We start from the raw sequence: 23,896 nt of genomic DNA, 5'->3' as shown, positions 1-23,896 counted from the left end.
ATTTAAACTGGCCATATCCGGCCAAAAATATTCTGCCTGTTTTATGTTCAGACTGGCCATATCTGGTCTCTCACACCAACCCTACAATATTATTTTAAAAATTAACAGCTACCTCATCAAAATCTCATAGCTACTAGATAATGCATGATTAATTCAAAACAATGTGGATGAAGAAGCATTAATTTTGGCAGAATAATGCGAACACTAAAGGGTTAAATGAATTGCTTACACAGTAGAACCTCGCAGTGCGAGTGCCCCATTGTATGAGTCAAGACTCGTGTGAATCTTTGTCCTGAAGTACAAGCGGCAATCCGCAGTACGAGCAGACAAATCATCCCATCTTTCAGGTAATTCAGTTAAGAAAACCAGTTTACACATTCCTTTGGCATTCTCTTTTTTATAATTGTCTATTTCTTTACTACCCTCAAGGGGTTAAACACAGAGGGGACAAACATGGACAGACAAAGGGACTAAGTCGATTATATCAACCCCAGTGCGTAACTGGTACTTATTTAATCGACCCCGAAAGGATGAAAGGCAAAGTCGACCTCGGCGGAATTTGAACTCAGAACGTAACAGCAGACGAAATACGGCTACGCATTTCACCCAGCGTGCTAACGTTTCTGCCAGCTTTTTTATAATTGTCACTTTACTTGTGACGACACTGTTTCTTTTTTAAAACCCATGAAAATTTACTTTTGAGTGGTTTTGGTGGGGGTTGGAACGGATTAATTATATTTGAGCTAATTTCAATGGGGATAATTGATTTGTAAAACGAGTAAATCGTAAGATGAGCTTGGTGGTGTCACTGTATTATTTTGTATTGATTATTTTCAGGGCCAAGTTCCCCGTTCGAGTCGTGTGTTGGTTTTGTAGTGAGAAATCCACCGTCCCCTTTGGTAATTGTAATTGCTGGGATTGCCCCCACTGTGAACAGTACAATGGATTTAAAAAGGTAAGAAGATAAAGGTGACATTAACACATTTGTGAGTAATGAGGGGATTGATAAGGGGACAGAGAAAATGTCTTGAAGTAAAGTGTATCTTTATGTTGTGTGTTCAAACTCTACCAAGATCAACTTGGCTTTCTGGGGTCAAATAAACCGGTTGAATATGAATGTCAGTTGTAACTGTAAGCCCCCCACCTCTACCAAATTGTGTGGCTTTGCATCTGTTAGAAATCAATCATCATCGTTTAACGTCCGCTTTCCATGCTAGCATGGGTTGGACGGTTCAACTGGGGTCTGGGGAGAACGGAAGGCTGCACCAGGCCAGTCAGATCTGGCAGTGTTTCTACAGCTGGATGCCCTTCCTAATGCCAACCACTCCGAGAGTGTAGTGGGTGATTTTATGTGCCACCGACACAGGTGCCAGACGAGGCTTTAACGTAAGAACAGGTGTGGCTGTGTGGTAAGAAGTTAGCTTCCCAACCACATGGTTTCAGGTTCAGTCCCACTGCATGACACCCAGAGCAAGTATCTTCTACTGTAGCTTCAGGCTGATCAAAGCCTTGTGGATTTGATAGATGGAAACTGAAAGAAGCCCAGCATGTGTGATTGTGTGTGTGTCTCTCTCTCTCTCTCTCTCTGTGTGTGTGCATGTATTTGTGTTTGTCTCCCACCACCACTTGTTGGCAATTGGTGTTGGTGGGTTTATGTCCCTGAAACTTAGCAGTTTGGCGAAAGTGACTGATAGAACAAGTACCAAACTTTAAAAAATGGTAAGTACTCTGGGGTAGGGGTCAATTTGCTTGACTAAAAGTTCTTCAAGATGGTGCCCCAGCATGGCCACAGTAAATAGAAGATAAAGATACCTGGGATTGAACAAACCAATGAGCATAAGTCCTGTCCCATGTCGAAAAACAACTGATGCACCTGTTGGGGGTCTTCATCATCATCATCATCATCATCATCGTTTAACGTCCGTTCTCCATGCTAGCATGGGTTGGACGGTTCGACTGGGGATCTGGGAAGCCAGAAGGCTGCACCAGGCTCCGGTCCTATCTGGCAATGTTTCTACAGCTGGATGCCCTTCCTAACGCCAACCACTCCGTGAGTGTAGTGGGTGCTTTTTACGTGCCACCTGCACAGGTGCCAGGCGAGGCTGGCAACGGCCACAGTCGGATTGGTGCATTTTACGTGCCACCTGCACAGAAGCCAGTCAAGGCGGCACTGGCTTTGGCCACGATTCGAATGGTGCTTTTTACGTGCCACCGACGCAGAAGCCAGTCGAGGCGGCGCTGGCATCGGCCACAATTCGGATAGTGCTTTTTACGTATCTCCAGTCCAGGGGTCCTGGCATCTGCCGGGTGCCAGTCATAGGATTTCTCTATCATTTTGTTTTGCTTTTGCTATATTTTTGATAATTTTATTTTCTTTTCCAAATTTTGATATACTTTTTCTTTTCCTTTTTGTTTCTGTATTTAGGATGGAGATTACAATAAACCAATTCCAGCTCAATGGTCTTCCGAACTCAACTTCCCAATTTCCTGTTCCAAAGAGAAAATGGTTCCTTTATCCAACGGTCTCTGTTCTGCCTGCAATGAAAGACAACTTCTCAAAGTTCAACAGTTGGCTGTCTTCAAGCCATTTGTTGAGGTGAGTCTTGTAATGTTGTCTCAATTATTATTAATACTAATTATACAAATTCTGCTGAAATCAATTTTCATCCTTTCATCATTTTGGGGGTCAATGGAAAAAGTACCTGTTATGCACTGGGGTTAATTTAATCGACTTCCCCCCATCTTCCCCCAAATTTCAACCCTTGTGCTTATAGTAGAGAGGATTATTATCATCATCATTATTGTTATCATTATTATACCAAATCAAAATAGATGAACATCAAAGGAATTTGTATCTTTGTGGTACCAGTGCCGGTGGCACATAAGAAAACCATCCGAACGTGGCCGTAGCCAGTACCACATTGACTGGCCTCCGTGCTGTGGGCACGTAACAAACACCATCCGATCGTGGCCGTTCACCAGCCTCGTCTGGCACCTGTGTCGGTGGCACATAAAAACACCATCCGAGCGTGGCCATCTGCCAGCCTCGTCTGGCACCTGTGTCGGTGGCACATAAAAAACACCATCCGAGCGTGGCCGTTTGCCAGCCTCGTCTGGCACCTGTGTCGGTGGCACATAAAATCACCCACTACACTCTCGGAGTGGTTGGCGTTAGGAAGGGCATCCAGCTGTAGAAACACTGCCAGATCTGACTGGCCTGGTGCAGCCTTCGGGCTCCCCAGACCCCAGTTGAACCGTCCAACCCATGCTAGCATGGAAAGCGGACGTTAAACGATGATGATGATGATGATGATGATGATTACCATCATCATCATTATTATTATAATTATTATTATCAACTTTCACCCTAACTCTGAAATTATTGGCCTTGTACCAAAATTTGAGACCATCATCATCATCATTTAACATCTGTGTTCCATGGGTGGGGGCGGTACCACAAAAGCTGGCCAGGCCAAAGCCTGTATCAGACTTCTGTGACTGTTTTGGCAGGATATTTACAGCTGGCATGGATTATAGCCTCAATATCATCCTTATTAAGGCAGTGAGCTGGCAGAATCGTTAGCACACTGGACGAAACGATGAGCAGTATTTTGTCTGCTGCTACTAACTTTGTCTTTCATCCTTTTGGGGTTGATAAAATAAGTACCAGTTAAACACTGGGGTTAATGTAAACAACTCATTCCTTTCCCTCCAAAATTGCTGCCCTTGTTGCAAAATTTCAAGCCATCATCATCATCATCATCATTATAATAATTAAGGCAGTGAGATGGCTGACTTGTTAGCATACTTGTTAGCATGGCGGTGCCCCAGCATGGCCACAGCTCGTGAGCTGAAACTAGAATCAATCAATCATACCACACAAAATTGTTTGCTGTCTTTTTTTAGCCTAATTAATTTTCAAACCTTCCAATTATAACAGGTATGACTAGAAAAAAACAACAACTTCTTATGAATGCATGGGCTGTGACGATTACATTGTATTAGTTGTCATGTTTTGAGTTCAAATTCTGATTTTGCCTCTTCGCCTTTCGGGGTTGATAAAATAAGTATCAGTCTACAGTGTGGACCTGTGAGTTGGAGGAAAGGAACTGGAGAGGTCACTTGCCCTTGGTGTTTAGGGAGGTCTTAGGCAGTGGGGTTCCTTGATTATCCCTATCCTTAGAGGTCTCTCTTGTATCTCTATCATCCTTTTTTGTTTTTACTTTTGTATACTGTATATACGTCCCTTCTTTATTGTATGCCATGTATGCTTATATATTTTTTCTTTATTTTATCATTTCATATGTAAACCCCCTTTTTATGTCTGTATTGTCCCCCTAATCCTTTGTGCTGGTGGCACATAAAAGAAATCATTGTTATTAATAATAATAATAATAACAATAATAACAATAATAATAATGATAATAAAGCTGTGAGCTGGCAGAGTTGTTAGCATGCTGGGCAAAATGCTTAGCGACATTTTGTCTGTCTTTACGTTTTGAGTTCAAATTCCACCGAGGTTGACTTTGCGTTTCATCCTTTCAGGTACAATAAATTAAGTATCAGTCAAGTACTGGGGTCGATGTAATTGACTATCCCCTCCCCCTCCCCCCAGATTCCGGGCCTTGTGCCTACAGTAGAAAGGATCATTATTAATAATAGTATTTACTTGTTTTCCAAATTGTTTAGGCCAACTACAATAAAGAGGTGAACGACTACAAGGAACATCTGGAGAAAATCTACAATCTCTGCTACAAGTGTAAACTCTATGTGCAACAGGAACTGGAAAAACTCGATATGTTTTTGAAGATGAAATACCCCCAGACTCTCAGCGGCAGTGCTTTGTCCCCTGCCTCTTCTGTCTCTACAGTCTCTACTTCTACCTTATCTCAGGTAAGCTCATCATCATCATCATCATCACTTAACATCTGTTTTCCATGCTGGCATGGGTTGGACAAACTCACTTTATAAGTAAAGCCTTAACCCTTTAGTGTTCAGATTATTCAATCAAACATAATACCTATTGATTCCCATTGATTTGAATCAATCATGCATTATCTCATATCTTCAAGATCTTGATGGTGTAATTACTTAATGTAGAATAACATTGTAGGGTAGGTGCGAGAGCCTGGATCTGGTCAGTTTGAACATAAAACAGATTAAATATTTTGGCCGGATATGGCCGGTTTAAATACTAAAGGGTTAAAGGCTTTCCCTATCTAGTTTCTTCTTCCCCTCTTGCTTCAAGCCTTAAGAAAAAAAAATATTTGGATGCTGTAGTTGTTGATGTACACTGCTTAGAATAAAAGATGAGATGGGCATGGATGGAACATCTCTGATCATAGGCTCAGTGGATTAAGACTGACCTGGGGCTAAACAACCATAACAGTTGTGACCAATAGAATAAGTAGTTAACCTTAAAAATAAGTCCTGGGATCAATTTGACTAAACGCTTGAAGGTGATGCCCCAGCATGGCCACAGTCCTATGGCTGAAACAAGAACCAAGCAATACAAGAATATATGTGTGCAAATTATATATGTATAGGAGTGGCTGTGTGGTAAGTAGCTTGCTTACGAACCACATGGTTCCGGGTTCAGTCCCACTGTGTGGCATCATGGGCAAGTGTCTTCTACTATAGCCTTGGGCTGACCAAAGCCTTGTGAGTGGATTTGGTAGACGGAAACTGAAAGAAGCCTGTCGTATATATATATATATATATGTATGTGTGCGTGTCTGTGTTTGTTCCCCCAGCATCGCTTCACAACCAATGCTGGTGTGTTTATGTCTCCGTAACTTAATGGTTCGGCAAAAAGAGACCGATAGAATAAGTACTAGGCTTACAAAGAATAAGTCCTGGGGTCGATTTGCTCGACTAAAGGTGGTGCTCCAGCATGACAACAGTCAAATGACGAACAAGTAAAAGAAAGTAAAAGAGAGATATATACACATATATAGTTTATTGTTCCATTATAGATGGGATCAGCAAAAAAAAGATTTTCTGTCTTGTGAGATATAAACATCATTTAACCCTTTAGTGTTCTGATTATTGTATCAAACATAATGCTTATTGATTCCCATTGATTTGAATTAATCCTGCATTATCTCATATCTTCAAGATCTTGATGGTGTAATTACTTAATGTAGAATAACATTGTAGGGTAGGTGTGAGAGCCTGGATCTGGTCAGTTTGAATGTAAAACAGATTAACTATTTTGGCCGGATATGGCCGGTTTAAATACTAAAGGGTTAATATACATGGAATACAACAAAGCTCTTAATAGTTTCATGCTTTAAGGCACCTTAAATTGGCAGATTTATATAACCTGCCCTGTAGCTCCATGGCCATGTGGCATGTTATTTAAATCAGCCAAATTATTGTACCTGTACAGCATGATACTATTAGTAGCCCCTTTTTAAAAATTCTTTGTATATTAAATGATATATGTGTGTGTGTGTATCTATATATATATAGATGGTGAAGATGCATGGCTCAGTGGTTAAAGCATTGGGCTCACAATCAGGTGGTGTGTTTGATTCTTGGACTGGGCTAGAGATTATGTTCTTGAGCAAGACACTTTATTTCACTTTGCTCCATTTTCACTCAGTTGTAGAAATAAGTTGCGACATCACTGGTTCCAAGCTGTATCGGCCCCTTTGCCTTGGATAACACTGGTGGCATGGAGAGGGGAGGCTGTTATGCATGGGTGACTGCTGGTCTTCCTGCCTGGATTTATGCCTCAGTGGGGAGCTTACTTTCTACATGCAATCCCATAGTCATTCATGACCAAAAGGGGCTCTTTACTCCCCCCCTCTCTCTCTTCCTACACACACACATATATATATAACAATTAAGGATAACTTCTTAATAAGGAATCTTAACAAGAAATTATCAGGTAGTTAGCGTGAAAAACCTCATAAGAGAAAAGCATTCGAAAATAATTTTTTTCCTTTTGAACAAATTAATTATATTTATATTGTATAGAGGGCATTATTACACATAAATGCCTCACACTTTATAAACATTCCATGTGCTTCGCCGGAGTGAATAGATATCTGTTCGTCTTCACTAGGTAAGGTTGGTCGTTTATTTATGATGTGTTCAGAATCAGTTCTGCTGATGATCATAGACGTAATTTTTTATACGTTAAATGTGAAATCACAGGTGATACAGAACTAAATTCATTTTTTAAATGTCTTGCTTTGAAGAACTGCATTTAGGTATGATTAGTGTAATTTTGGTAGTAATGACTTTGTCCCTCTTAGTGTGAGGCATTTATGTGTAATAATGCCCTCTATACAATATATATACACACTATATAGTGGAATCTTTGTTTATGAATCTAATTTCTTTCCTGAAGGCTATTCATCTCCAAAAATGTCTGTAAACTATTTTCCTCACAGGAAATTCAAGAGAATGCTCAGCTAATTCAATCAGAGCTGTGCACTGAGTGAAAGCTGGATGGCGACTGACTCTCTTCGGCTGAGACTCTCTTTGGCTGAGACTCTCTTCGGCTGAGACTCTCTTTGGCTGAGACTCTCTTCGGCTGAGACTCTCAGCTTGTTGCCAACCGTCCATGCCAGCTTGCATGTTCATTATTCAAGACACCGTTTGTCACCTGACATGTTTTAGATTAGAAAAATCCTTTGTAAACTGATTTGTTGATGATGAGAGACATTCTTTGACCGAGGTTTTGCTGTGTTTATATTGAAATGAAAATTTCACTAATCCTTTCCATTGTGTTGTTTTAATTTCAGTCATCCAAGTTGTCGTGTGTTCAAGCCCAGCTGCCGTCCCTCCTACAAATGTTCAGTTTTGTCTCTGCTATCATCCTCCTTATTGCATACATCTTCCAAATCTCTTTGAACTTCTTCACAACAATGATGTTGCCCATTTGGTCGGTTCATCTGTGTCAGCTGCTCAGCAGAAACGTTTGTTCCATTGCTATTTCTGGTCTCTTCTTCTGCCTGGCATCAAAGTTTTTATTTCTCGGACGAGTCAGGTAAGTCATCTCGTTCCACTTTTCCAGTCTCTCTTTGATTAGGATTGAAGCTTTAACCCCTTACCCGGCAGAAACGAATATATTCGTTTTGACCGAAATCGTTTTTTTTCTATCTCTGGCGAGTTAACTCGTCAAAAGATAGACTCGCCAAAATCGACAGAAAACGAGTTCCTTCGTCTAAAAACGGGTTAACTCGTTTCTGCCCAAAGCGGTAATTTAAAATCAATATTATTGAATTAAAATTCATAATAAATAAGGTTTGAAATATACCTCGAAATCACCATTCAAAACATAGTAAAATAAAACAATTAAAAAATATGTCTGAAAAAATACATTTATTTTCAAAATAATTGTTGGGTAAGGGGTTAATGATGTTCATGCCTTGCCCGTAATCATTGCCTGATGTGAAATCCTTCCAAGCTAACATTGATTCTTGTTGATGGTTGTCAGTTCTTAGATATTTCACTTCATGGTTTTGTCATTACTACTTCAGCAACCACAATGAAATCTGTGCTTTGTTGATGAGGGGTCATAAGAGAGAAATATGTTTGCAGTTGTCTCTAATTATTGAAGTTATTAAAACAGTATTATCTAATATAATAAATCCAAAAACTAATTTCTGTGTGTCAGTGTGTCACACTTCGGATCCCCCCCCCCTTCCTCACTGTTCATTGATATTTCTGTTGCTCATGCTGGGGTGAGAGTAATAGTAGGAGGCATAGAGATGGTGAGGGTAGTGGCAAAGATAGACAAAGAGAGACAAAGAAATTTAGGGAGAGTTGATGTTTTTATTATAAGTAGTAGTGTTGATGATGGCAGTGGGAATGATAAAAGAAGGACTGAACACAATTCTTTTACACACACACACACTGCCTTTTTGTTAGTTAGTTAGTTAGTTAATTTGGCTCAAAAGCAAATAGCAAGGCCATGTAGGGGGACATGGAGTTAAGTACAGGGTGGTGTTCATGTAAAGAGTTCAGGCCACTTGAGGTCCAGGGAGGCTTTGAACAAAGCGGTCGTCGGCATCTTCACCATCTCGTCTGGCAGCTTGTTCCACGGATCCGCAACCCGGACGGAGAAAGCTCCTCTCCTTCGATTGAGATGAAATCGTCGCAGGTAGAGCTTTTCGGAATGACCCCGCAGCCGACGCTCCGGAGCAGGGGTGAAGAACAGCTCTTTCGAGAGGTTACACTTCCCGCTTATGATGTTGTGGGCGAGAATGAGATCACCACGGCGGCGGGGTGATATTATGAGCTGTAGTTGTGATAGAAGTGGAGGTGGCAGTGATGATGGTGGTGGTGGTGGTGGTGGTAGCCACGGCGGTCAGGGATACTGGTGAAGGTAAATGATGTGAAAGGCAGGGGGGATTGCAGTGAAGTCAAAGGTATTGATGGTGGTGGCGTCAGAAGTCTGAATGGTGTGTGTATGGCAGATGTGGTGGCGATGGTGGTGGTACTGTTGTTTATCCTGCTGCTTTGCAATAAGTTCCAAGTTGACAAATTATATTGTTGTTTTGATGAAAATTGTTCTTTGCTTGAAAAATATCAATCAAGTTTAATATGGAGTGGCTGTGTGGTAAGTAGCTTGCTAACCAGCCACATGGTTCCGGGTTCAGTCCCACTGCGTGGCATCTTGGGCAAGTGTCTTCTGCTATAGCCCTGGGCCGACCAATGCCTTGTGAGTGGATTTGGTAGACGGAAACTGAAAGAAGCCTGTCGTATATATGTATATATGTGTAGGTGTGTGTGTATATGTTTGTGTGTCTGTGTTTGTCCCCCTAGCATTGCTTGACAACCGATGCTGGTGTGTTTACGTCCCCGTCACTTAGCGGTTCGGCAAAAGAGACCGATAGAATAAGTACTGGGCTTACAAAGAATAAGTCCCGGGGTCGATTTGCTCGACTAAAGGCGGTGCTCCAGCATGGCCACAGTCAAATGACTGAAACAAGTAAAAGAAAAAGAGTATGTACTCAATGCATGAAGTGTCATTGTTGGGCCCAAGGCCCTATGAAGAGCCCTCCACCACAAGAGCTAGGTTAAAAGCCACTCGATAGGGTGACTTCTAAGCTGGTTCATTAACTAAAAATGTTTTTTCTTCAACACAGAATTTTCTTGCTGACAGATTTAATGCTCCCTTCGTTAATAAATGTGTGTGTGACCATATTTATGCGTGTGTGTTTATCACCATACATGTGTGTTTGTTGCCATATATATGTGTATGTCGACGTATGTGTTGCCATATGTGTGTGTGTTGCATTATATATATACATTATATACATATATACATATATATACATTATATACATATATGCATTATATACATATATGCATATATACATTATATACATTATATATACATTATATACATATATGTATTATATACATATATGCATTATATACATTATAAATATACATATATACATTATATATATACATATATACATTATATACATATATATATACATTATATACATATATATACATTATATACATATATGCATTATATACATATATGCATTATATACATATATGCATTATATACATTATATACATTATATATATACATATATACATTATATATATACATATATACATTATATACATATATATACATTATATACATATATATACATTATATACATATATGCATTATATACATATATGCATTATATACATTATATACATTATATATATACATATATACATTATATACATATATGCATTATATACATTATATACATATATGCATTATATACATTATATACATTATATATATACATATATACATTATATACATTATATACATATATACATTATATACATATATATACATTATATACATATATGCATTATATACATGGATGCATACCACTAATTTGCAGCAAGTGTTCGCTTATCCATTTCTACCTGTATTCAATTTCTTGTTTTGGTTTGCTTCAGGCTGTATGCTGGTGACGTGGTCGATGCCCTCTTTTGGCTCCTGCTCAACGTGGTGGGCTTGATGTTCCTCCACGACAGACCTGCCTCCCCTCTTGCTCTCGGCCTGCACTGTCTCTGTCATACTGTCAACACCGTTTCTACCTGTCTTTGTCTGGTTTGGACCAGAGTGAATTACCAAAGCCGAGAAGAATTAGAGTAAGTTTGTTTCCATTTCAAATGAATCTCTGCTCACATACACCACAGACCATATATCTATATCTATATACAGCAGGAGTGGCTGTGTGGTAAGTAGCTTGCTAACCAACCACATGGTTCCGGGTTCAGTCCCACTGCGTGGCATCTTGGGCAAGTGTCTTCTGCTATAGCCCCGGGCCGACCAAAGCCTTGTGAGTGGATTTGGTAGACGGAAACTGAAAGAAGCCTGTCGTGTATATATATATATATATACATATATATATATATATATATAATATATATATATATATATGTATGTGTGTCCCCCTAGCATTGCTTGACAACCGATGCTGGTGTGTTTACGTCTCCGTCACTTAGCGGTTCGGCAAAAGAGACCGATAGAATAAGTACTGGGCTTACAAAGAATAAGTCCCGGGGTCGATTTGCTCGACTAAAGGCGGTGCTCCAGCATGGCCGCAGTCAAATGACTGAAACAAGTAAAAGAGAAAGAAAGAGAAAGAGAGTCAATTCAAGGATATCTTATCTTTATTAGGGATTAGTAAATCCAAAATTTCATTGGTTTAATCCCCATTACATTAGAAGAAAATTTCTACATTGTGTTTTGGATTATAATAGGTAAAATTAATAATGGAGAGTTAATTTAATTGCATCATAGTCTGTTTCAAAGATATAAACACAAATATTGTTTTTTTAAAAAAATTATTTGTAATTAAAACTTAACAACAAATAAATGATGCAAATCAATTAACTCTACATCATTAACTCTCCATTTTCTTACATTATCAATTTTACTTATTATATCCCCTCCCCACACACAGACACACACACACTACAGATGTCCACTAGAAAAACTCTTATATATTTGCAAGGCGGCCTTCTCTTTCATCGCGACCTGGTGGTTACCGCCCGTTGACAAGGGACAAAAATCCCGAAACTAGTTCGAGCGTATCACTCAGGCTTGCGAGGAAGGGATGGCCTCCCTTTGCAAATACTTCAAGGCAACTGAAATGGTGTCTAAAGCCAGCTGGAGACGACGATCTCCTGGGGCTATACAGCTACAGTAACACCCCCTCCCCCATGTGGTTAGCCATGTTAAGATGGCTTCTATACTTTACAATATATATATATATATATATATATATATATATATATAATATATATATATATATATATATATATAGGCGCAGGAGTGGCTGTGTGATAAGTAGCTTGCTAACCAACCACATGGTTCCGGGTTCAGTCCCACTGCGTGGCATCTTGGGCAAGTGTCTTCTGCTATAGCCTCGGGCCGACTAATGCCTTGTGAGTGGATTTGGTCACATTTAATTCAAAGCGTTAAAAATGTTATGAAAACAATTGGTGTGTGTTCACAATGTCCAAACGATTAATACGAAAAACCTTCCACGCTACATCCTGAAAATTCATTTCTTTGCCGAATTTCTACAATGTTTACGGCGATTCGTTTTTATATCTTGATTTTTTATTTTTCATGCAATTTACGCATGCTTGCACGTGTGGTGAACACAGTTCACGTCAAACAGCTGACTGAGTAAAGTTCACTATTCAATGTATGGGTTAAGGCCTAAACAAACACATTATCGAATTTTGCACTTGCGAGATGAATTTCGGAAAAGAAATAGCGCAGTTCAATTCTCATTCGCCTAAACTTTAAGTGACCCATTTTTAGTGGTTCTACGATTTGTTGGCTAGGAGGAGATGTGCCGGGAAGTTAAACACACAGACACACACACAGATACACACACGGACACACAAGTTGAGTTTTATATATATAGATGTGTGTGTGTGTGTAATGTCAAACAGTGAGAGTGAGTGTTCAACATTGCATTAGTGGATAAATATTCTTTATTTGTGGGTTAAAGTATTCTCATCCAAAATGGAGATGAGTACCAACACTTCCAAGTTGTATGCTTGGATAATTGTGAAGACCTCTTCATGTGAAACCAATGGTTACCTTGTTAACCCACAAAGTATGTATGTACGTGTGTGTATATATATCATCATCATCGTTTAACGTCCTTTCTCCATGCTAGCATGGGTTGGACGGTTCGACTGGGGATCTGGGAAGCCAGAAGGCTGCACCAGGCTCCGGTCTTATCTGGCAATGTTTCTACAGCTGGATGCCCTTCCTAACGCCAACCACTCCGTGAGTGTAGTGGGTGCTTTTTACGTGCCACCTGCACTGGTGCCAGGCGAGGCTGGCATTGGCCACGGTCGGATTGGTGCATTTTACGTGCCACCTGCACGGAAGCCAGTCGAGGCGGCACTGGCTTCGGCCACGATTCGGATGGTGCCTTTTACGTGCCACCGACACGGAAGCCAGTCGAGGCGGCGCTGGCATCGGCCACGATTCGGATAGTGCTTTTTACATATCTCCAGTCCAGAGGTCCTGGCATCTGCCGGGTGCCAGTCATAGGATTGGTTCAATTTCGATTCCGATTTCACTTGCCCCAACATGTCTTCGCAATATATATATATATATATATATGCACACACACACGTATTTATACAGACACATACTCTCATACACATGCAGCTAAATGGATATTTCTCTTTTCTTGTATATTTTCAGTTATTCTGACAGTTTTGCATCACAGACATCACTCGATGATTCTTCATGCAGTTCCCCAAAACCAGGGTCCACAAAGAGCTACCATACAACCAACTCATCTGCCAGTTCCTATAAATCCTTTTCCACATCACCATTGCTCCGTTGCAAACCCCTCTCCTCATCAACACATCCTCTACACAGGAGTAAGAGCTCAGCTTCTCTAATCAATTTCCCCGTCAGGAAGTCATCATGGAGTCCACTTTCTGTTCAGACAAACTTTCCATCATTTTCTTCTGGAAGTCAGACAGACATTCCCAGTTTTGGCTCCCTTAGCAAAGCATCTGATGGTGCTGGGTTTAACAGATGTCTGAGTCCTTCGCCTAACTTATTCTCCTCATATTCTTCCCCCATCAAAAGATGTTTTTCTTCCAACGGATCACTGAATCAGTTCAATTCTTCCAACCTCTCTTCTCCTTCTCCATTGTCCCATTATCAGTCACTTTCAGATGACCAACACAACAGTATATCAGATAAAATCCTTGGTCTGAAGATGGACAGCATTAACCTTGGACGATCCTTTAATACCTCTAAATCTAGTAAGTTATTTTCCTTTTCTGTATCTGTGTCTGTGCATCATTTTATGCCTGCTTTCTCTACCGGTTGGGTTTCCACAGATCAAAACAGTTCTTATTTGGAGTTTATATCCTCTTAGCTTGGATCACCATACCATGCTTGTTATGCTTTCCATGGTCGCATGCCCTTCCTAGCATTAACCACTTTACAGACTATACTGGGTGCTTTTTATCATATCACCAGCACCAGTGGGGTTACTTTGTTCCCTGCAACACTAAACACTCTCTATCTTATGTTGTGATGCCTCTAAGACTGGTTAGAATGGGGCAGAAGATATTCTCAGACTGGTGACTTCATCCCAAATATTAGCCACAAAGTGGCCTCTGTTGTTAAAGTGACTCCAGGACCCTGTTTTGGTGTTAAACTAGATAATCTAGGTAGGCCATGGTAGGATTTGAAGTCAAAATAAATACCACAAGGCACCTCATTCCCTGCTCTAATGGTTCTGCCTGTCCCCTATCTCGGTGTAGTTCCTTATTAACCCCAGAAAAATGAAAGCTAACAGTAGCATCATGGGATCTGAACTCAGAACAGGAGGTGGAATAAATACCGCAGGGTCAAAGTGTATTTGGTTTCAGGGTTGTACCTTCTCCATACTGTGGCATTGTTGTCTACTTAATCTCACAGCCTCGTTAACAGTTTTAGTCCCATAAACTCATAAGGTGCATTAACCCTTTTATTACCGTATTTCTGTTGAAATTTGCTGTTTTGGATTCATCTCTCTATATATAAAAGGCAGTTTGTCTGTCAGGTTGTACCCTCACTCTGACCACGGCTTTCAACCGATTCTGATGAAACTTGACACACACATAGCCCAATGTCATAATTCAAAACTAACGCAGCGAACATTTTGAAAAGTTCCCCCAGTTCTGAAAAAAATCGATAAATTCGACATGGGGTAGAGAATCAGAAACACAAACCACAGACTGTCTAGGGGACGCAACTCAACAATTTTTTTTCCATTTTTTGGCTATAACTCTCTAAAAATGCTTATATAGTTATTTGCCTTACAAACCCGAGCAACGCCGGGCGATACTGCTAGTTTACTTTTAAAAACAATGAAGAATTTAGAAAAATAATTTTGTCGTTATTAAATTAGTATTTGGATCGTAAATTAATCTGAGATTTTGATTGAAGGTTTTAATTTAGGTCACTTTAAAATGAAAGGATTTTATCATAAGACGGGGGGGGGGGGGGATTAGCCTCAGACCAGTTGGTCTTCAAAGGGTCACCCTGACAACCTCATTAAGCATGCTACCACACATAGTTGTTTCTTCTTTTTAATTAGGAGTAGATTATTTAATAGTATTATTTTATTGTTTTTTTTTATTTGAATGCGGCCATGCTGGGGTATCCCCTTAACAGTTATCATTTAAACCCCACCTCCCAGTATTTTGCCTGGTCAATATTTTACTTTTGTCCAAAGTAAGATCAGTAATCTTCTCTCTATATATAAAAGGCAGTTTGTCAGGTTGTACCCTCACACTGACCACGGCTTTCAACTGATTCTGATGAAACTTGACACACACATAGCCCAATGTCATAATTCAAAACTAACGCAGCGAAAATTTTGAAAAGTTCCCCCAGTTCTGAAAAAAATCGATAAATTCGACATGGGGTTGAGAATCTAAGCTTATCATATGCAACACATTTTCCGTTGTAGTTTTCGCAATTTGCCATCGATTTTCACCAAACTCATGGTGAAGCTTAATGTTACCCTAAGGAACTTAATTCTGACGTTAGTTTTTCATGCAATACCTTACCATGAGAAAAAATCGATAAAATCATGCCATTTTGGGAAATCGCGTTCAAATTCAGGATGACATATTTTCGACAATATCTTTAACAAATTGGCAGGAATTTTTTTTGAAATTCACAGCGAGCATCATGTCTGCTCCAAGGAGCTATATGGCCCTTTTGATTCCAATAGGATACGTTATTACTGGAAAAAATCGGTTAATTACATCATATGTGGCACACATAGCAAACCGATTTTTCTGCGATACTTTTTGAAAGTTCACATAGATTTTCCCTACACCAATGTTGGACATCAAGTTTGCATTAAATGTCAAACTAACGACCTTTTGTCAAGCAGTTTAACTTATCACCTCTGCCGGTCAAACTCCCAGCCCATGCGTTCCCGTCGCGACACTGATCCCGCAGAACTGGGTTGGGTGTGCTAAACAAAACCAGAAAATGCACTTTGACTGTCATAGATTTTCTTCATGCATGCAAGGGAACGGTGCCTTGAATGCCTTAATGCCTTTTAGGCTTCATTTTACAAAATAACGGTTCAATGAGTACAAAAAAAGGTAAAGGGCATTGCTTATCGACAAAGTTTCTTACATACCCAGGCAACGCCGGGCTATGCTGCTAGTGTTTAATATAAATGGTGATATTTATCGAAACTTAGAGCAAAAAGGGACGGAAGCCAACACCAAGAGGTATTCTGCCTGACAATAAGGCGGCGAGCTGGCAGAAACGTTAGCACGCTGGGCGAAATGCTTTGCGGTATTTCGTCTGCCGTTACGTTCTGAGTTCAAATTCCGCCGAGGTCGACTTTGCCTTTCATCCTTTCGGGGTCGATAAATTAAAGTACCAGTTACGCACTGGGGTCGATGTAATCGACTTAATACCTATGTCTGTCCTTGTTTGTCCCCTCTATGTTTAGCCCCTTGTGGGTAATAAAGAAATAGGTATTCTGCCTGACACTTCCTATTTGCTTTCAGGTATGGGTTCATTCAACAGGTGGCCTCGCAGTCCTTCATCTGTTTTGTCACGAGGGGACATTGCCCCTGCCAGGTTACTCTATGATAGGAAGAACGTCTCACCATCTGGTAAGTACTTGTTTGTTTCTCTCTCTCTTTCTTTCTGTTCTCTGGAATGTTCCAGAAAAGCTAATGTAGGGAGGAGTGAAAATATATGGGGGAGATGCTGGGCGGGGAATGGTAGGTGTTAGAAACGAGTGGGGCCAGATCTGGTCCCTTTAGCATTCAGATATTACTCTGTGAAATCTTCATTTATTCACATTGTTTTGAATCGATCATGGATTATCTCATAGCTTTGAGATTTCAATATGATTGCTTTATTCTTAGAATGACATTGTAGTGAAGCTGGATCTGGCCGGTTTGAGCATAAAACAAATAAAATATTTGGGCTGGATCTGGCCAGTTTAAAAGCTAAAAGGCTAATGTCTTGAAAGATATTGAAGATGGGTTCCAGGCAAATGCCAAAGACTCGAGGGCCCAGAAATGAGTTCCATATCCACTTTGATTGTTATGAACCACACCTTCAGTTTACACCAACGTGGGGGAGGATCTGGTGCTATTGCCTTCCGGATGAGTTCTTCATTGGGATGCCGCAATGTGTGACCAACCGCAATGTGTGACAACCAACTCATCTGCCAGTTCCTATAAATCCTTTTCCACATCACCATTGCTCCGTTGCAAACCCCTCTCCTCATCAACACATCCTCTACACAGGAGTAAGAGCTCAGCTTCTCTAATCAATTTCCCCGTCAGGAAGTCATCATGGAGTCCACTTTCTGTTCAGACAAACTTTCCATCATTTTCTTCTGGAAGTCAGACAGACATTCCCAGTTTTGGCTCCCTTAGCAAAGCATCTGATGGTGCTGGGTTTAACAGATGTCTGAGCCCTTCACCTAACTTATTCTCCTCATATTCTTCCCCCATCAAAAGATGTTTTTCTTCCAGCATCGTTGTCAGAAGACTTCCCTCAAGAGGTGAGAGACTGCAGCAAACGTAATGTTGTTGGTTCAAAATGCAGTCTGAGATACACATTCTAACTGCACAGTTGTTGGTTTATATCGCAGGTGATGATGTAACTATGATCAAAACCTTTAAGATTCAATGGCTAAGTACAACACTGAAAGTATAATTCTGTGTGTCATCATCATCATCATCATCATCGTTTAGCGTCCGCTTTCCATGCTAGCATGGGTTGGATGGTTCAACTGGGGTCTGTGAAGCCAGAAGGCTTCATCAGGCCCAGTCAGATCTGGCAGAGTTTCTACAGCTGGATGCCCTTCCTAACGCCTGTGTCTGTGTACATACTGCAGTACTTTGACACAAGTAGATTGTACCTCACTATGGTACCTATTAAGGGATATTAAGAAATATATAAACTGTAGTGAGTTACAGTGCACTTAGTCAAAATCTTCTGGTTAGGAAGAGTCCATGTGAGTTTATGGAGGTAGTTAGGGTGTAGATTTTACTATTCTGGCAACAGCGATTGTCGACGTGTTTTAAGAAAAAGAAGGTTAACCTTTTAGTATTCAGATCATTGTTAGGGGTCAGCTCTGGCTGGTTTGAACCTGAAACAGAATATTTGGGCTGGATGTGTCTGATTTGATCCTTGAAGCATTTAGATTTCTCTGTCAAATGTAATCCTTATTTCTCCACATTGTTCTGAATTAATCATGTATCTTCTGTTGCAGCTTTGAGATTTTAATGAGATGATTGTAAATGCGAGACACCTGATTATGCCAGTTTTAATATAAAACAGGTGGATTATTTTGGCTGGACATCATCATCATCATTTAGCGTCTGTTTTCCATGCTAGCATGGGTTTGACGGTTTAACTGGGGTCTGTGAAGCCGGAAGGCTTCATCAGGCCCAGTCAGATTTGGCAGTGTTTCTACGGCTGCATGCCCTTCCTAACGCCAACCACTCCGTGAGTGTAGTGGGTGCTTTTTACGTGCCACCTGCACAGGTGCCAGACAGAGCTGGCAAACGGCCACGAATGGATGGTGTTTTTTACGTGCCACCGGCACGGGGGCCAGGCGAGGATGGCAACGGACACGAACGGATGGTGCTTTTACGTGCTACCGGCACGGGGGCCAGGCGAGGCTGGCAACGGACATGAGCGGATGGTGCTTTTACGTGCCACCGGCACGGGGGCCAGGCGAGGCTGGCAATGGACACGAACGGATGGTGCTTTTACGTGCTACTGGCACGGGGGCCAGGCGAGTGGTTTAAATGCTAAACAGTGGCCCTGTTGTGTAGGTCACTTAACTGTAGAATATTTCTCTTGTTGATTTTGTCTTTATTTGTTGTGTCACACCTTGTTTGTGTTTATGCCGTGTGTTTTAAACCATCTCTCTCTTTCGAATTTCTAGGTACGTATCTTGACAAGAACAGCTTATCGTCGTCTAAGTTCTCGTCTTCCAACCAGTTCAACGATACAGCTTCTGTGTTCTCGGATTCTTTCTCAATTAAACCTTCGGATTCTAAAAGCTGTCATGAGTTTGGTTCTGATGACCAATTTGAGAAATCTGACAGACAAAATGATTTTCAAAGTTCAATGAAGAAATCAAACACAGATTCTTGTTTAGTAGACAGTACCACAGATAATACCACACGTAGTACAGGTGAGTGGTGAATTAATTACTACAGATTGCACAACATGTAACACAGGTGAATTAATTAAAGTAGTACAGCAAATAGTGCCACATGTAGCACAGGTAGGTTGTGAACGAAAGTAGTACCATAGATAGCTTCAGGTGTGTTAGTTAATTAGTGTTTTCCAGATACACTAAGAATTATTTCAAAACCCAATTTTATTTTATATAAATTTTAAAAATGTGCCATAATCACAGCTTCAGGATTCATTGCTAATTGGTGTCTGCCCTGTAAAGAAAACCGAAAAAATATATCTTTAAATATTTCTTTAGAATTTTAAACAGGCATATTGAAGGAACATTAGCTATACATCCCATGCCGCCCACTCTAAACACAAGTAGAAATCATCAAGTCACTCCAAATGCTACAAGGTTACATAATCGCCGGGGATATCTCTTGATGAAAGCAGAATTTTAACATAATTTGACACGTTTCTCAGAGACTGGCGCTTCCACAATCACGGTAAACTAAAGTGAGGACCACAGTGGTGTAATAACTGCATGTCTTGGATACTGTAAGGCTTATGTACTCAGACATACTCAACCGCATCTAGTAAATGGACACTCGACTGATTGTCATGAAATCGTTTACCTACTTTTGCTTCTTTAAAAACAAGACGTCCCACAATAAATATATATTCTAAAAAAAGAAATTAGATATCACTTATGAAAAACATTGTAATCAGGCTTGTGTTGGTCAAAATAGGTGATTAGTTATCATCATCATCGTTTAACGTCCATTTTAGATGCTGGCATGGGTTGGACGGTTTGACTGGTATATATATATATATATATATATAATATATATATTATATATATATATACATATACACCAGGATCCAATCTGATCTGGCAAGGTTTCTACAGCTGGATGTCCTTCCTAACGCCAACCACTCCGAGAGTGTAGTAGGTGCTTTTTACATGCCACTGGCACAGGAGCCAATCAATCAGGTGGGCCTGGCATCAATCATGTTTGGATAATGCTTTTTACATGCCACCGGCACGGGTACTGCCACCAGTCACAGGGTACTGACATCAGCCAGGAAAAATCAGACTAAAATGGACATAGCACATCTGTGAGATAATTTCCTGATGCACACTGCATACACACGCATGTAAGCCATGGCTTTGAATCTGCCCAGTGTTATCTCCCCTTGGTATTTGCCACTGAGGATGTCTAAAGGGCCAGAAACACACACACACACATGTGTTTGCGTGATGACTCTTTCTCTCTTTCCTTTTACTTGTTTCAGTCATTTGACTGCGGCCATGCTGGAGCACCGCCTTTAGTCGAGCAACTCGACCCCGGGACTTATTCTTTGTAAGCCCAGTACTTATTCTATCGGTCTCTTTTTGCCGAACTGCTAAGTGATGGGGACATAAACACACCAGCATCGGTTGTCAAGCAATGCTAGAGGGACAGACACAGACACACGCATATATATATATATACGACGGGCTTCTTTCAGTTTCCGTCTACCAAATCCACTCACAAGGCCTTGGTCTGCCCGAGGCTATAGCAGAAGACACTTGCCCAAGGTGCCACGCAGTGGGACTGAACCCGGAACCATGTGGTTGGTAGGCAAGCTACTTACCACACAGCCACTCCTGCGCCTATATATGTTCTGTACATTTTCCGCCAAATCTTTTTCCTCAACTTGTATTTTTTCCAAATGTTTGAATATTTTCCTTTCTTTTCCCGTCTCTTCCTTTAATGTCTTATTTCATCTTTTTTCAGCTCCCAAAACAAGTAAAGCCATGTTCCTGGCCTTCAGCATCGCTGTTAATGTTGTCCTCATCCTCATAGTCTTACTCAGAGACTTCCCGCTCTCCCTATATTTCTCACGTGCTGCCACTCAAGCGTCATACTACACCAAACACGTCACGCATCAGTTGGTTCAGTTCTTTACAGACCACACTTAGCTGCAATTATGATGGCTCTGAACCGCATCAGTTTTTTTTTGCCATAAACTCTTTTCTTTTTTTTTTTGCCCATCACTTTATCACACAAAATAAATCTCTACTGTCAGTTAAGAAAAAGGAAGTTTCTTGACTGGAAACAACCAGAATGTTGTGAGATTCTGACTTGGCACTAATTGTGAAGATTTCTTCATCATCGGTTCTTCACAGTTTTCAGACTTTGGTTACAATCTGCAGCAGAAATTTTCTCTTTGGGCTTCAGAGAATGAAAAATGAAACAGAAAGAAGAAAAAGCAAAAATCCATTAACATTTAGCATTTAAACTGGTCATATCTAGTCCAACCTGGTCAGGTCCAGCCTCTCACACCCACCCTACAATATCATTCTAAAAATAAAACAATCACATCATTGAAATCTCAAAGATATGAGATAATCCCTGATTAACTGAAAACAATGTGAATAAATAAGGATTAGCATTTAACAGAGAAATCTGAATGATTCAGTTGTATCCAGCCATAACATTCTTCTTGTTTTATATTCACACTGGCCAGCTCCAGCCTCTCACACCCACCCTACAATGTCATTCTAGAAATAAAACAATCCCATCGTTGAAATCTCAAGGCTACAAGATGATCCATGATTAATTCAAAACAATGTGAATTAATACGGATTAGCATTTAACAGAGGAATCTAAAGGCTAGAGGGTTCAAGTGACCACGTCCAGCCATATTATTCTACCCCTGTTTTATGTTGATTCTGACCAGATCCTGCCTCTCATACCTACCCTACAATGTCATTCTAAAAGTAAACAATCGCATCTTCGAAATCTCAAAGTAATGAGATAATAGATGATTAATTTAAAACAATGTGAATAAATAATGAGCATTATATTTGACGAGGGTAGCCCGAATGGTAACGAGTGAAACTGGAATGGCAAAAAGAAAAAGAAAAATGACTAAATATAAAACTATTTAAAGACCGAGAAAATGTTTGCTGGTTAATAATATAATGACAGTAATTAGCCACACCGGAAAATAAGTTAACGATGGGAAAACTTGATTCCAGTTGATGAAAGTATTTTAAAAATCTAATTCAACATGAAGACTATTCATACCTAAAAAAAAGGAACAAACAAGACATTTGTTGGTGTAAGTGAAAAACAAAAATGTGTGTGTGGTATATATATATATATACACACACATGTATGTATATATATAGGTATAAATATGTAATTGTGTGTGTATGTATGTGTGTGTGTATATATATGTAATGTGTGTGTGTGTATGTATATCTATACATACTGTATGTGTGTGTGTATATTTATATAATGTGTGTGTGTGTATGTATGTATATCTATACATACTGTATGTGTGTGTGTGTATGTATATTTATACATACTGTATATGTCTGTGCATATATATATGTAATAGTGTGTATGTATATATATGTATTTATATGTATGTATGATGTATTTATGTGTATATATTGTATTTCATTTTATATTCCATTTTTTAAAAAATAAATATACATTTTATATATGTGTATATATATATGTAATGTATACATAATATATCTATATGAAACATCATTTAGCCTCCGCACTTTTTTTGGGTATACAAAATATACACACAAAAACATATCCATATATAAACGTAATATATATATATGTATATGTATATAACATATATATATATATATATTATATTATGTGATATTATCATCATCATCATCATCATCAGTGTTTAATGTCCGTCGTCTTCCGTACTGGCATGGGTGGGATGGTTTTACAAGAGCTGGCCAGGCAGAACCCTGCACCAGACATCTGTGACTGCTTTGGCAGGCTTTTACAGCTGGATGCCCTTTCTAACCCCAACCACCCAGCAGAGTGGATGATGATGATGATGATATTAGATATAATATATATATATAATATATATATATATATATATATATATATATATATATATATATAATAGGCGCAGGAGTGGCTGCGTGGTAAGTAGCTTGCTAACTAACCACATGGTTCCGGGTTCAGTCCCACTGTGTGGCATCTTGGGCAAGTGTCTTCTGCTATAGCCCCGGGCCGACCAATGCCTTGTGGGTGGATTTGGTAGACGGAAACTGAAAGAAGCCTGTCGTATATATGTATATATATATGTATTTGTGTGTCTGTGTTTGTCCCCCTAGCATTGCTTGACAACCGATGCTGGTGTGTTTAC

The 23,896-nt window shown here is 39.9% G+C and overlaps 1 protein-coding gene across 3 annotated transcripts in view; it reads left to right on the top strand.

The window, feature by feature from the left end:
* Window positions 1–21,970, top strand: part of LOC115224665 (transmembrane protein 201-like) — a 38,752-nt gene extending 16,782 nt beyond the window's left edge. For all 3 annotated transcript variants that reach the window (XM_036513568.1, XM_036513567.1, XM_029795523.2), the window contains exons 2-10: window positions 838–955; window positions 2,426–2,596; window positions 4,690–4,893; window positions 7,758–8,002; window positions 10,942–11,136; window positions 13,727–14,301; window positions 17,068–17,175; window positions 19,476–19,727; window positions 21,496–21,970. In XM_036513568.1, coding sequence (XP_036369461.1) covers window positions 2,504–2,596; window positions 4,690–4,893; window positions 7,758–8,002; window positions 10,942–11,136; window positions 13,727–14,301; window positions 17,068–17,175; window positions 19,476–19,727; window positions 21,496–21,680 — 1,857 coding nt within the window. In that variant the 5' untranslated portion in view covers window positions 838–955; window positions 2,426–2,503 and the 3' untranslated portion in view covers window positions 21,681–21,970. The remainder of the gene's footprint in view (window positions 1–837; window positions 956–2,425; window positions 2,597–4,689; window positions 4,894–7,757; window positions 8,003–10,941; window positions 11,137–13,726; window positions 14,302–17,067; window positions 17,176–19,475; window positions 19,728–21,495) is intronic.
* The last annotated feature ends 1,926 nt before the right edge of the window (window positions 21,971–23,896 follow it).

Source organism: Octopus sinensis, linkage group LG26, assembly GCF_006345805.1.
Source record: "Octopus sinensis linkage group LG26, ASM634580v1, whole genome shotgun sequence".
NCBI classification, from domain to species: Eukaryota; Metazoa; Mollusca; class Cephalopoda; order Octopoda; family Octopodidae; genus Octopus; species Octopus sinensis.
The sequence above is the reverse complement of the archived record's forward strand: the minus strand, read 5'-3'. Positions and strand labels throughout refer to the sequence as shown.